This window comes from Amblyraja radiata, chromosome 12 (assembly GCF_010909765.2).
Source record: "Amblyraja radiata isolate CabotCenter1 chromosome 12, sAmbRad1.1.pri, whole genome shotgun sequence".
In the NCBI taxonomy this organism is placed as follows: Eukaryota; Metazoa; Chordata; class Chondrichthyes; order Rajiformes; family Rajidae; genus Amblyraja; species Amblyraja radiata.
Genome location: NC_045967.1, coordinates 6258390 through 6274456, shown reverse-complemented (window position 1 = coordinate 6274456; position 16067 = coordinate 6258390). Strand labels below are relative to the sequence as shown.

Below are 16067 nucleotides of genomic sequence, written 5' to 3'. Positions count from 1 at the left end.
CTGCCTCTTATTGGCTAAAGAATCAGTATGGATTAATTTATCCGGTGGAACAGTTGACAACAATATGACCAGGAAACAACACTTAGAAAAATTGTAGGGAGCAGCAATAACAATTACCTTTTACAATTTTATTAAAACTTTCGACTCCATCTTGTCAACCATAAATATCCAAGTCCAATTTTGCCCATGCAAGCCCTGTTTACCAGTGGGCCTACCACAGGACCACTCAGTAAAAATCAGTGTCAAACAAAGCTACACCATTGCCCCACTTTTCTTAATATTTCTCACTTCAATATTGCATATCACCTCCAACAAACCTCTCGTGAGAGTGGAGTTAATTTTCAGAACTAATGGAACCTGTGGGACCTACAATCTAGAACCAAGTTAACCCAGATTTCTGGTCAAGTGGCATTACTCAGACCATGCTTGTTTGCATAGACAGAACCAAGCTCCAAACCATTGACAATACTTTCACTGAAGCATATGAAAGGATTAGTCTTACACTCTTCGTCTGCAAGCCAGAAGTTCTCATCCAGCTAGCCACTGCGTATCATGTTGCCCTCCAATAAAGGAATATGGCAAGACCCTGGAAAATGTGGATCGCTTCCCATTTCTCAGTAATTATCCTTCAGCAAGGAAAGACATTACTGATGGAATTCACCAATGTGTTAACTGAGACACTAGTTGAAGATCCAGACCTGTGTCCAGATCCAGTGTGTGCCTGCCCTCCTTTGCTTTACCTCCATGTCAGGGAATTTGTTAGCAACCAAAACCTATCACAAGCCAGATTGCCACAGTTAACTTGACGATACTTCTTCCCACCCTGCTTCCCGAAAGGACCAAATTCTATTCCATCCGTTCCTTAGGCTCTGTCATATTTATTCAAGACACCTTCCTTTGTCTATAACCATGGCTTTCTTTCTAACAAAGTTCTCAACTACATCAGCTCTATTTCCTTGTTTTTACTCCCTCTGCACCCAGACAGAACAAGGGGTAGGGTTGCCCTGTCCTCGCCTTCCAATCTACAAGCACGCACATTCAACAGATCATCCTTTGCACTTAAAGATATCTGCCCCCCTTTCAGCATTCCACTGGTCATTCCTCCACAACTCTCTGGTTTAGTGTTACCAAACACACAACACACAGCACCTCACTTACAACTGCAGGAGTTAAAACACTTACTGTTTTACATTTTCTCACCACTCAGATACCCTAAAAGTCTTCTCAGTGAAGCAGTGATTCACTTGCACCTTCTAACTTGCTAAGGATGGGATCTCCTCTCACTGGCAAAAATAAAAGCCGATTGACGGCTTTGATGAGCACCTTGATTCAGTCTGTAGGATGACAGTGAGCTCCCAGTCTCCTTCCCATGCTGACCTCTGACTTTAGCCTTCTATGCTCTTCCAGTGAAGTCCTATGTAAGGTCAGTGAACAACACATAATTCAACTCGAAATTCTGCAAATCTCAAGATTTAATACTGAATTAATTTATTTCCAGATAACCTGACCTTCCTGTGTCAATACGTCAGATTCGAAGTAAAGTTGTCCTCCATTACCCTCTTCCAGGCTTCAACACAATTTGCATCATCTGGCCAATTTTGATCTTCATCATATCACACACATAAATTGCATTCTCTCCCAAGTACCTCGTCTGCAACTTGAAAAGACTCATATTTCACACTTTTCCAGTCTTGATTAAAGATATTCATCCTGAAACACCAACCATTTTTATTTCCACAGATGCTGACTGGCTATAAAAAAAACTCCAGCTTTCATTTTTTTCCCCTCAAATTTCAAGCATTTGCATTTTTTGCTTTTCAATTACAGTCCTCAACTATTTATCTACTTAAAATCTTTCCAAATAGTGAATAATTATTTTTGATAACCATTAAACGTCAGGCTCAATAGTCTTCCCCCTTCTCCTCCCACCCCCAAGTTCCACAAAACATTATAAAAGGAAACTGGTCCACATTCTACAGATTACAAGCAAGATGGAGAAGTTGGCCTTCCAGAAAGCACTATAGAGAAAGTCATGTCATTCTGAAATAGGCAAGCTACAGCCCACCCTTGTCCAATCAGGCAACGTTTTACAATAGAACTGCAATGAAGTCTTGCATTGCATCCTGAGGTATATCAAACAATGTTCCGCAAAATCAATGACAAGTTTACAATTATAAGTTTGAAACTGCAACTATACTTTGCACAATTTCCACAACCGCATTTGGATGAACCAGCAACATGTGGAAAAAGCACAAACACATCAACAACATGAGAGCTTTGTGATTATTGCCTTCCAAAGAGCAAATGTTCTTAATATGTTGGAGTGAAAATTGTTGTTCCACCCACCTAAGTACAAGAAAGGTCGCACACAGAAGAAAATATGTGAGAACAGTGGAAGTTTTGCATAACATGCCACTCATATAATTCCAGGAAATGCCACTTCAAATTTTATGTCTGATGTTTTAAAAAGGGAGTTTACTTGCCTACTTACTATATACATTTACCTTTCCATCCTCACACCCAGGTAAAACATACTATGCTCCACATGACTCCCACCTGACCATAAGCTTTTATTTTGGCCTTACACCAAGATTTTCCAGTGCTCACCTGAGCTTCCTCCCTTTCCTGTTCCCTCTGGCGGTGAATTCCATATCTTCACCAAATGGGATAAAAAAAGTCACTTCACCTAACCTCTAATCCTTCGACCTCAGGTTATACTATTTTGCGGAAGAAAACAGGTCCTTCGATTCAAACACGACCCCTCACCTCTCAATTGAATCTCCACTTATCCTCCTTTCTTCCAAAGAAAAAACACCACCTTGTTCTATCTTTTAACATAGCTCTACCAATCATGGCAATATTATCACAAGGTCCTGTACTCTGGCCTTGTTCTGTGTCAGTGATCTAACAATTATTTTAATAAGTTCTGGCAAGACGGTTCAATTCTTACATTATACACCTCACTCAATCAATAGAGGAAAGAAGCCAGCATATCACCTTAACCACTTTAACCATCTATCCTAATTTCAGGCATTTGCAGACATGTACTATCTTCTATTCTTCTCATTTTGTAGTGTCCTAAAATTAATTCTGCATTACCTCTCATTTGCCCTCCATTAATACATTAATTTGGAATAAATATGCTAAATGCAATTCCATAGACCCTTTTACTCCTCAGTTGACCATCCAACTGAAAACTTCTTCCTTAGTTTTCAGCACATCTTTCTACCACATGGACATTAGTTTAATCTAAAAACATCTTAATCATGACCCATCTTTAAATCTAGTTCCTTGACATATAAATCATAAAAGGTATATTGCTTGTTTAAAAAAAAAAATTAACAACACTTCTTGATGACGTCTCAAAATTGTAATTAGTCCTTAGCTGCCTTTTGAAATCCAATATAAAAAAAAAGTTACATCTGTGGTCAGGAACACAAATGTACATTAAACCTGCTCTTAAAAACCTTTAACTGTAAGGTAAAAAAAAAAACCCACCACTGGACAAATGCATAATTAACTGCACCCAGCAACACAAGGCCACAACGCCAATCTAACAGGGAAAAGTCAATCTCTTACATTCTCCAACGTTATTGCAATCTTTCTACCAGGTCGCCAACAGACAACACAAAAAGAGTGTTTAATATCCACACAATTTTTCTCTCATAAAAAACAAGCAAGGATATTCATTGTATTAGATGGCCCACCTGGTGTACCAAACAGGTTATTATCCCTCATCAGCCTGTATTCCTCTTCACTCAGGTTATTGACAAAATGATAGAAGGCTTCCTCCCGATCTAGGCGGTCCGACTGATGCCTGCGCTGATCTTCATTAGTCGAATGAGTGTCAGCCTGCTCATTTCTTCCACTATCTTCATTAGCAGCATTTTCCATACTGAGTTAAAACAGATTTTACCTGGAGAAAATGGTGTGAAAACAGGGGTTGTAATGTATATAGTTTATACATTGGTTTCTTTTAGTACTCCTTAAAAGGAAAGGTTTTAAAGTTCTTTAAAAACATAAATTATCTTTAAAAAGTAATGACAATGTATTGGGAGCACTCTCAAACCAGACTCATACTCCAGAGTTTAAATACATAATGTAGATTGGCAATGCAAACAAGCATAGCACTGCTGGACATGGTTTCCCAGATGATGCTTTAAATAAGGGGCCGTGTTCTCTTAAATTATTTTGAAACATATCCCATTGCACCGATGGAGATCTCACTGTTGTCTATCACACCATTAAACTTCAACCAAAATATTGGATCTCGGATTTTATTGCTTCCGGCAGAATTTTTCTGCACAACAGGTTGGTGCATTTGCTTATAATACATGTATACTTTAAAATTATTCAACTAATATTGAAACAATTGACACTTTGGGATGTTGTAATGTAGCAAAGATTCTATAAGATTAAAGCTTCCAAAATGTAACACTAAGTTAAGTTTGGATGCAGAACAAAATCGTAATTTGGCCTTTCACTAATATACTGTTAAAACGGACAATGTCTCAAATGATGTCAAAGCAGAATGAAACTTTTTAAAGCAGGACCTCTCATTCAATTTCAGACCGATATCACAACAGAGTTCTGCTACCGAAATCAGGATGTACTTGCATTATCACATCAATGATCTCACATGCAGCAATCTCACAATATTAGCAAAGGAAGTGTTAGCAGTGTAGAAATGGCAAATAGTGATGATCTTTTTTCATGGAATGGGTAACATAGATTGCAAAATATAGACAGAAAATGCTAGAGTAACTCAGTGGGTCAGACAGCATCGCTGGAGAAAATGGATAAGTGACGTTTCGGGTCTGGACCCTTCAATAATTAAAATCATAATTATAGATTGCCAAGGCTTTTGTGAAAGCACAAGGGGAAAGCTGCTTGGCTTATTTTGGTATCGTTAAACTTTGCTTAAATAGTACAAAGATGCATCACTTCAGGAATAAAAAGAATAATGAGGTAAAACTGACTAGATTGGGCCTATAAACTCTGAAATGTACTAAAACAAGAGACGAAAGTAACTTTTTGAGGGGACTTAAAAGACTCAAGATAGGACTTGCTGTTTTCAACTGCAGAATGAATTTCTCTCAGAGTAAATTGTGGAATTCTCTAAAGGGTTGTGGATGCTGAAGAATTATTAACAATGCTTAACACTCAGCCCAAAAGATCACATTTGTGGATTCAACTCCTTCCACCGTGGGCATGCTTTACACAAAATAGGACGTTTTTTTGCAATACAAAATATCCTAAGTTACCTGAACAGCATGCAGTTCAAATTGGCGTCTTTACCAAAGAAGGAGATATTAGATGTAACTAGACCAGGGACAGACCCGTTGGGTCTGCTTCCCCAACACAGCCGCCCCCTACCCGTAGCCCCCACGAGAGGCGTGGGGAGCAGAGAGGAAGCGTGAGGGGGGCAGAGAGGAAGTGTGAGGGGGCAGAGAGGGAGAGGGTAGAGTTTGAGAGATGGGGGAGGGGGGGCGTCGGCACAAGGGAGGGCTGGTTCCCGAATGCAATACTCCCTCGAAACCCGTTTGGCGGGTCGCGGCACCCGGCTGCAGGCTCCAGGGCCTGAGTACCGGGCGGGGAATGGTCGAGGGAGGGGGGGGGGTGATGTGAACATTTTCATTAATAACTGGAGAAATAAAGCATGAACATTTTCAGATAAGGTGATTTCAGACTCCAGGGGGAAAATCTCTAGCGGAATATGTAAATAATGTTACAGTTAACGTGTCGTTTTTTTCGAGAAGATGTGATTATATACAAACAAACACACACACGAACAAACACACACACACAAACAAGCACACACAAACAAACACACACACACACAAACAAACACACACACACACACACGATCAGACTTTTAATAGGTACTAGACCAAGTGCAGACCCATTGGATCTGTTCCCCCAACGTGCGGTTGGGGGGGGGGGGGGGGGAGGAGGGAGGGACGGCATGCGGCGTCACACACATTAACCACTCCCCCACACACACTAACTACCCCCCTGCACACACGCTGACTACCCCCCTTGTTAATATATAATATTATTAATTTGCTCCTTTTACCCCATAATCGCCCTTACTGACGCATAGCCCCCAACTCGCAGGCGCGTCTAGAGAGGGAGAGGGGGGTAGAGAGTGAGGGCAGAGAGAGAAGGGGGGGGAGAGGGAGGGGGCGGGGGAGAAGGAGGGGGAGAGGGAGAGAGAGGGCGGGGGAGAGGGAGGGAGGGGGAGAGGGAGGGAGAGGGGGAGGGAGGGAGGGGAGAGGGAGGGAGGGGAGAGGGAGTGGGAGGAGCGAGGGGGAGGAGGCAGGGAGGGGGGAGGAGGCAGGGAGGGGGAGGAACAGGGAGGGGGGGGACAGGAGGGGGACAGGAGGGGGAGAGGTGGGGGGAGAGAGGTGGGGGAGAGAGAGGTGGGGGAGAGAGAGGTGGGGGAGAGAGAGAGAGAGGTGGGGGAGAGAGAGAGAGGTGGGGGAGAGAGAGAGAGGTGGGGGAGAGAGAGAGAGGTGGGGGAGAGAGAGAGAGGTGGGGGAGAGAGAGAGAGAGGTGGGGGAGAGAGAGAGAGAGGTGGGGGGAGAGAGAGAGAGGTGGGGGGAGAGAGAGAGAGGTGGGGAGAGAGAGAAAGAGGAGGGGGAAGATAGGGAGAGAGAGAGAGTGGGGGAGGGAGGTCGCAAGGTTTTTATCAAAGGACTTGCGAGAGGCGCGACTGGCAGCACGTTGGGTTTGCAGCAGGAGGGAGGGAGGGGGGAGAGGGAAGGAGGATGGGGAGGGAGCGGACCTGAGCTCGGTGACGGAGCCGACCTCGGGCGGCGTGCAGAGCCTCGGCAGCTCTCGTGTGACGATTCCCCTGCGATCAACGGAGGAATTTCAGGTTTCCCAGAGGGAGTAATGCCCCGCGCAACAATAACTGCCGCCGCCATGTTCAAGCAGGTGGCCTCCAGTGACCTCCCAATCGGCAGAGCATTTTGAGAACGGGGGGGGGGGGGGGGGGGGTGGAGTAGGCGGGCGTGGAAATCCAGCTGTGGGCTTCTGACTCTCTGGAGCGCTCAGGGGATGGGAGGGGCGCGTAGGCGGGCGGGGCTTCGCCAACTGTGAGTTCAGCGGAACTTATGTGGAGAAATTCAGCGCGTGAGGAGTCGCTGCCCCACGATCTGTAGAACAAAAAAGCTACAGCGGAACGCAGCTGTCGAATCTTTGTTCTGCAGAACTTTCTCGATATCTCTGCGCCTTTAATCCACAGCGGAAGGGGGCGGGGCCAGGACGTAGGTGGGCCTTTATTGGTCTGCATGTGGGCATTGTGACGTCAGCAGCTGCTGATTTAAAGAAAAACAGTAAGTTTTGTGAAGGATTTTATTGAAAATGTGTACAGAAAAATGACCAAATTTAATGAGTGGATACGCGAATGTAAAAGAAAAATCACTAGCGAAATGGTAAAAATCTCGGCGTTTTTGTGCCTGGTTTTCACGGAGTAACGAATCAAAGGCAAAATCAAAGGCAAAATCAAAATAACATACACCCACACACACAGTTTTAAAAGTATATAGATAGATATGTTAGAAAACAAAGCATGAATGAAAATTTCCATCTTGCTTTCAATTAAGTATAATCTCCAGAAAGCTAAACCAATAAAATTATGCACAAAAAACTGGAGTAACTCAGTGGGACAGACAGCATCTCTTGAGAGAAGGAATGGTGATGTTTCGCGTCGAGACCCTTCTTCAGTCTCGACCCGAAATCACCCATTCCTTCTCTCCAGAGATGCTGCCTGTCTTTCTGAGTTACTCCAGCTTTTTGTGTCCATCTTCGGTTTAAACCAGCATCTGCAGTTCCTTCCTACACAAAATAAAATTATACAATTGGTTAAGGATGCAAATTCAAAGTTTACTAATCCAAATGAGGTCACAATATTAAAGTATATATATTGAAATTATGTTTTGTTTAAAAAGATTTAGTGTTATACAATACAATGAAATCACAATCAAAAGTGGATTCAGAGACTTCAAACCAGCAAAGCAAAACAGTATGGTAGTTGCATTTTGACATATTTGCTACTAAAATACCTGACTGATTAAATATGAATCAGATTCCAGGCTTTGTTCATGCATTTTTTCTCATTATTTAGGTATTCCAAAAGTATTATTTAATTGAAATGTAATAAAAAGGAACTGCAGATGCTGGTTTATACCAAAGATAGACAGAAAATGCTGGAAAAACGCAGCAGATCGGGCAGCATCTCTGGAGAAAATGAGCAGGTGATGTTTTCAGGAATTATTTAATTGACACCGTTTTACTTTACACCAGCCCATCTAAAGAAAAAGAATAATAAAATTGATCAATGAATTCTACTTTTTCCAAAACAGCAATAGCCAGGTCATCCATATAAACTGAAAAGCCATTCGGATTATTTCATTAATGCAGTGGTAAGTGTTAATTTCAAGTAAAAGATACATAGCCAGACTAGTACATGGTACAGAAATATCAACTCAGAATCAATGAGCTTAAATTCTACTGTCAGTGTCCAAAAGGCAGGAGAAATAAGCTGCACTTAGAGCCTGGTTCATCATCAAATCAAATAATGGATAATTTTTGCATCGTCTCTTTGCTCCATTTGCCTCATCATTCAATTCCCTAAATGACCAAAACATTTTGTCCCAAATACTGCCACTGAGAATTCCCCGCTTCTCAGAGCCGTAAATTTAAGAATTCGGAAGACCATGGAACACAGAAAAGGAAAAAAAAATGACATGAAGCTGTCAAATCTCAAAATTAAACAATGCTATTGTTTGAAAAGTAACCGACTGTTAAAGGGCTTTCTCACGGTGCGACCTGATGCAAGACTTAACAAGAGTTTAACATCGTGGGAACCTCCTGCGATAACAGTACGGCATTCGTGGACCACCGAGGACCTCCGTGGCGCTAACGGCAGGTAGTCGTGTAACTTTGTAAGGTCGGGAGAAAATTCAAACATTTTTGAATTTCTCCAAGAGTGACTTGAGCACTTTTTGGTGAGCGTTGCAACATTGTATGAACGCAGATGCCAGTGCGATATCCGTAATGACTCTTGCGGGTACCGTGGGAACTCCTGCGAACGGTAAACCCGGAAGCTTGACAGAGGGGACATAAGGTGAGTAAAAAATGTGGTCTCAATATCGCCAAAGGACCATGTGTCCATCGAGGACGTCCCACCTAATTGTCATTGTTTGAGAATCTTTTTCACAGTAAGACTTGCAGAGATGCCTCTCAGAAAAGCGCAAAGAAAGGGGTCAAAGAAAGTCAGAAAGTTTTTAGCCATGCAGGTAAATGAGGAGGAGACTCAGCAAGAGACAGATGGAGAGGCAAGAGGAGATGCCAGAGATACCACTGCCTGTGGGCTCCTTGGAGCAGGGAGAGGGTGATCAAGGTGTTCAGTCTTCTTCAGCAGTGGTCCCAAATTATTATTTAACTCATTAAAGAGCTCGGGTGAAATTCTGACAAAGTTTTTGAATGCACTTTTATCCTCTTCGCACAGCACATTAAGCAGTTGCTCATATTGTCCAAATTGAGGTCTCCGTTGAAACATGGGCTTAACCCAGTGAGACTTCCTCTTAATTCTCTTTTTAATTAATCTCACCCTTCTGCCTTCACGCAAGCGTTTTCGATGCACGTTGCGCTAATGCATACAGCGCGTCAATGAAAATAACAACCAGCCTGTACTCGAACCAACTTTGTATAGGCATGTCTGCAAATGAGCCAATTCTACGAACGGAGCATATTTATATAGTGTGTGAAAAAAAGTGACATCATTTGTGCCACGTGATTAACTACACTACAGTCCACGATGTTCATTCACGATTAACGGGAAAGATCGGGAGACGGACAAGTCACTCGCACAAATGACAGAATTGCCGAGTACCGTGGGAACTCTTTATCTACCCCCCGTTATATCGTGCGGAACTCGTGCTGGACCACGACCACTTCACTCTGGTGACATCTTGCGTCAGGTCGCACCGTGAGAACCGGCCATTAAGCTCACAAATCAGAAATCCACAACGCAATTTAATCATTTAATGTACAATACGTATTGATGGTAGGTTAGGCATGTCTGTAACAAATAAAGACCTTACTCTCAAAATATATTACCTGGAAAATGTTTTACTCTCTCTTGCCTAAGGAACTTTCTGGGAAGTATTTGTATTTTATTTCTTCCTATGCCATAGACACTTGTTATTTTTAATCTAAGGTTCTGTATAGACATACGGGCTGAAGGGTTGTTCCTGTTCCACACTGTTTTACTTTCCATTTATTCCACAAGAATACACTCAATTTAAACTCAACAATAGTAACAGAACTTCACAGCTTCTTTCTGATTCCATTAATAACATGAGATAAAGCCACGACCGCACCTAGCAAGAAAATATTACATATCAGGACACAAAGTGCTGAAGTAACTCAGTGGGTCAGGCAGCACCTTTGGAGAATGATGTTCTCCGCAGATGTTGCCTGACCCACTGAGTTACTCCAGCACTGTGTGTCCTTCATTGTAAACCAGCATATGTTGTTCCTCGTTTATCAATATTCCATATACCCTTGCTTCTCATATGATTCAGTCAAGCATTGAACTCGCACGTCAACAACTTTGGTTAATTTGTGAAAGGTAAAAATTTGATGAATAATATTTATGCAAGTGTTAACCATATTTTACTTTATTATTTTGATTGCATCAGCATTGAATATTCATTTAAGAAACACAGCATGCAACATAGAAAAGTGCTGCACAGGAATAGGTCGAATAGGTCCATTGGTTCAGTCTGTGTCAAAGGAAATGTCCAGATAAACCAACCCCATCTGCCTACACATCACCAATAACCCTCCAATCCCTGCATTGTGTCTATCCAAAATTCTCAACCGCCACTAGTGTATCTGCCTCCGCCATTATCCTTTCCTGTGTATTCCAGGACCCACCACCTGTGTGTAAACAAAGTACCCAACACATTTACTTTACACCTTGACCCTGTCACTATAAAGCTGTGCCTTCCAGTCTTTGATATTTCCATCCTGTGAAGAAGATTGGACTGTCTACCCCCATCTATGCCTCTCATAATTTCATATACTTCCATCAGGTTTCTCCTCAACCACCAGTGTTCTAGAGAAAACAAGTTATCCAACTTCTCTTTGTAGCTAATAGACCGTAATCCAGGCACCATTCTGGTAAACATCTTCTGCACCCTCTCAAAAGCCTCCACATCCTACCTGTAATGAGGCGACCAGAACTGCACGCTCCGCAGTTTGAGGAGCATCCTCCCCTCCAAGGCAGCGGTAGTTTACTGCCTTACAGCGAATGCAGCGCTGGTGACCTGGGTACTATCTGCACGGAGTTTGTTAGTTCTCCCTGTGACCTGCATGCGTTTTCTCCAAGATCTTCTTCGGTTTCCTCCCACACCCAAGGCGCACAGGTTTGTAGGTTAATTGGCTTGGTAAATGTAAAAATTGCCCCTAGTGTGTGTAGGATAGTATTAATGTGTGGGGATCGCTGGTCAGCGCGGGCTTGGTGGGCTGAAGGGACTGTTTCCGCGCTGTATCTCTAAACTAAACGATGAAAGAGCGAAACCTCCTCAGAAAGTACAGACGGCCCTGTCCCTTCTTATACATGCCTCGGCGTTCCTGGACCAGTCCAATTTACTGTCCAGGTAAACTCCAAGGTTCTTGCACTCCTTGGTAAACTGCGCAGTAATTAGGGAAAAGATAACATTGTCACTGAGACTGTCAGTACATTGGACTTTATCAGTTTGGGTATAATAGAATAGCATAGAAGTCACGATATTCTGTTGCATTTGAACAAGACGTTGGTGAGGCTGCATTTCAACTATTATGTTCAGTTTTGCTCACCCTACTAGAAGTAGGATGCTGCTAAAATCGAAGTAATGCAAGGAAGATGTACAACTATGATGCCAGAACTCCTCAGTGCACGAGGTTGGGGGTGATCTCATCGAGGTGTATAAAATCATGTGAGGATTAGATAGGGGGACTGCACAATTTATTTTACACAGACTAAGGGAATCAAGAACTAGACACATTGGTTGAAGGCAGGAGGGACAACCTTTAGTGGGAAATAGAGAAGCAGCATTTTCACACAATGAGTGGGGTACCAATGCATCCACACTGCGGTCAACTGCTCTTGCGCCGTGCTACTCTGCTGCAGAATATGCTAGTCCTGTTTGGGAGAGATCATCTCATGCAAAGAAAGTTGGTGCTGCCCTTAATGACAGCTGCAGATGCATCACTGGCCACCTAAAACCAACGGATGTGGAAAGCTTGCATGTCTTGGCTGGTATTGCTCCACCAGGAATCCACTGATCAGTTGCTGGTAGAACTGAACGTAGTAGACAAGTTGGGGACACCCGCCATCCTGTCACTCCCATCACCCAGCCCCAAAACGGCTGAAGTCGAGGAAGAGCTTTCTTCACACATTCCAACAACTCTCACAGTCTCCTCAAGCAACCAAACTAGCCTTGTGGGAAAAGAAATGCAGTGAAAACCACCACCATGTAAAGATGCCAATCCCAACCAAGGAACAGCTGCCACTGGTCACAGGTGTGCCTGGAAGTACTGGAAGTCCTTCGATAGGCTTCGTACAGGGATGGGCCGATGCAGGACCAATATGAACAAATGGGGCTATGCAGATGCGGCAGACACAGAATGTTCTTGGTTCTTGGTTACTTGGTCCTCCAAAATATTCCAACTGGAATTTAAACTGGAGGTGGTGACGGGAGGGAATGTGAATGTGGAACATCTGTACAATCCATGCCCCACCTACTAAGATGCCCACTTCTTGGTGAACAATACTGCCTAGAAGATCTAGCAATGGCAAACGAGAAGACTGTCCATTGTGCACGAGCCTGGCCGAACATTGGAAACAAAGATAATGGACACGAAGGAAGACTCCAGCATTTTGTGTCTACCAGATCACATACCTCCAGGCATTTACAGCTTAAAATATTAATTAAAGCCCATTAACCTCATACTGGCGAGACATTTTACTGGTATGCCACACTTATTCATGGTACCTTGCAAATGAACAAATGATTCTCTTTTTAAAAAAATAGAATATTGAATTATGCCATTGACTTCCTTGTCTTGGTGAAAGCTAAAGATGTAAAATCCTGATTAAAATTAGAAAACAACGTCACATTTTTAAATATCGATAGTGTACAAATGGCACCACTTTCAATTTTATTTAAAAATTTAACATTTAAACTTTCCATTGAGATTCCTCTCTTTTCTAGTTCTACCTCAATCCCGACATCTTTTATCCTAAAATTACCATTTAGCAAGGCATTTAGCTGATTCACCTTACTATAAACTCTCAAATTCTTCAATAATTTGATGATCCGAGTCACCCCTAGTCAGGTGCATTCTTTTTTCAATCTGTGTTGTGGCCATTTGGGTTATGGAAATACGAAGTTACAACATTCACAAATCACTACCATAAAATTTGAGATATAGAACAACATTGTCTTGCAGAATTAGTGGGGGAAAAAGGTAAATATCAGCACAAATGTGTTTTCCTCAACTCACTTTTCTTAATGCACGCACAGATAATGCAGATTTGTGTTAACAAAAATCAAGGGCCAGGAGTGTTTCTGTCATGTGTACTGACAATGGAACAATTAAATTAAATGTGACAAATAAAATTGACTTTGACTTGAGTAGCTTAACACACAGATGAAATATAATTATGAAAATTTTCAAGTTGTAAACACAATACCTAGATAGCCACAGTAATGCAAAAACAGATGTCTGTCGTACAACCAAAGACACAGTCCACAGACGTTCATCGGTGCTGAGGTTAGTGTTGTGCATTGTTCAAGCCTGATGGTTGTGTGCAGAAGCTATTCTTGAACCCAATGGTCAGTTGTACCTTTTTGATGGTAGGAGATAAATGTGTGTGCCTGGGTCATGTGGTGTTTTCACAATATTAGCTGCCTTTTTGAGTGCCTCGTATAGAACCCTTTGAAGGGGGACAGGTTAGTACCCGTGATGGACTAGGCAATGTCTACCACTCTGTCATCTCCTTCATCCCTGAGCATTTGAGCTGTCAAACCAGTTTGTGGGTTCTCTACCATACACCTGTAGAAGTTCAATAAGTGTATTTGCAGACATACTTTTAATGAAGTAAAGGCGTTGTTGAGCATTCTTAGCGACTGGATCAATGTGCTGGGTCCACATCTTCGGAGATATGCACGCCCAGGAATGCACGCCCGGAACCTGAAGCTGTTGATTCTCCACTTCCATCCTGTCAATGAAGACAGGTTCATGGATCCTCAGCTTTCCCCTTCCATAATCAATGGTCTGGCCAACGCTGGGAGCCAGATTGCTGTTCCAGTACTCTTCAATCAAATCTTCAACCTACCTCCTATGTTCTCCCTCATCATTACCCATTATTCACCCAACAATGCAGGTAACATCAGTGAATTTAAAAATGGGTTGAAACTGTCTCGGGTGACACGATCATGGGTATGCAGGAAGAGTAGAGCAAGGGACTCGGTACGTAGTCTTGAGGGGTTCCTGTGTTGATGGTGTTTGAGAAAATATTGTTGCTAATCTGTACTGATTTTGGTCTGCCGATGAGGTAGTCACTACATAGGGGACAAAAAGAGACACAGTTCTCTGACTTTTATGAAATAAGTTTGGAGGGCATAGTGGTGTTGAACCCGAGCTGTAGTCGATGAACAAAAGCCTGGCATATGTGCTCTTATTGTTAGGTGCTCCAGTATAAAGTGGAGAACCAGTGAGATCGCATCCCCTGTTGATCTTTTGTGGTGGTGTTGAATTGTAGCAAGATTGTAGTGAAATTACGATACGGGCCACGCCCGCTCCATAATGTGGGGGAGTGGGACGGTCACCTGTAATTTCACGCTTTATCTAGCTTCACAAATAATTTACACAGGACCTATGGAAAAACCTCACTGAATTATTTGCCCATTTAGATCCAATCACTTGCAGTGTGTACTGATTGCCTGAAATGTTATTGAACAAAAAATAAAGCTAATGATGATCAAGTAGGTACGAAATCTAACTGTGAACAAGTGACAAGGAAAAAAATATTGCTGAAAGTAAGTTTTGATACATTGCAACATGCAAAGATTAGGTATGTTGCAAAGCCTACCTGAAGCGTCGTTGAAGATCTGCTGCTGAGGGTGTGCGCGATTTTGGCGCCGTTTAGAGGGGGCGGGTTTAAAACGCGATTTTCTCTAAGCTGTTCCAATCGAAAATGTTCAGCCTAGTTAATTATTAACGAAAAATCGCTGGAAGACCCCGTCGCAAAAGCTATTATTAGGTTTAAAGGCCTTGAATAATAGTTATAGTAGTTTAAAAATCAATCTCTAAACCCGCGACCGCCAGCAACCGCAGGGTCTCATAAAGCAAATAGCAGAAGTTAGGTTGTATATTTTTACATTAAAAAGGGCTTCTAAAGATCCCTTTATACTAAGTTTAATATTGCGAGTAGCTCAATTTGGCCCCATTATATCGCGCAGTATTTTTCTCGGCATTTGGAGCACAAATCTACCGCAATGTGAACGTTCTAAACCAGCGCGTTCCACAGGGACCCACTGGAAAGCTGATTTAAATGGGCATTTATTTACAGCAATTAAACACTAAATTCCTTCCATTTGGCCTATAAATTAATGTAAATGAGATTTAAAAATCATGTTTTATTGTGAATTATTTGTGAATATTATTTGGACATTTAGGCTATTTAAAAATGTTAATCATTTATTAAGAAATGGATAGATGTTTAGATCTAGTAATTGAAGTCTGAAATTAGCTACAATTAGGTAACTAACTAATTATATGCTTTAATTTCAGGTCATCCAAGTAAGATTATTTTATATTTGTTTCAGAATGCTTCAATCTATGATAACTGAAAATTTCATTCAGTTCTCTTAATTTTTAAGAAAGTTATGGGCTTTTGACTGTTCACGATCACAGCTTTTTTGTTATGTCCATAGAAAATCAATAGGGAACAAGATGCTCATTTCCCAGTATGAAAATGGCCATAACTTTTTAAATACTTGAGA

The 16067-nt window shown here is 42.2% G+C and overlaps 1 protein-coding gene across 1 annotated transcript in view; it reads right to left on the bottom strand.

Moving 5' to 3' along the window:
• rlim (ring finger protein, LIM domain interacting) overlaps positions 1 to 16067 on the bottom strand; it is a 51258-nt gene that overhangs the window by 25701 nt on the left and 9490 nt on the right. The window contains exon 2 of the mRNA XM_033030142.1: positions 3708 to 3916. Within this exon, the coding sequence (XP_032886033.1) occupies positions 3708 to 3894 (187 nt within the window). The 5' untranslated portion in view covers positions 3895 to 3916. The remainder of the gene's footprint in view (positions 1 to 3707; positions 3917 to 16067) is intronic.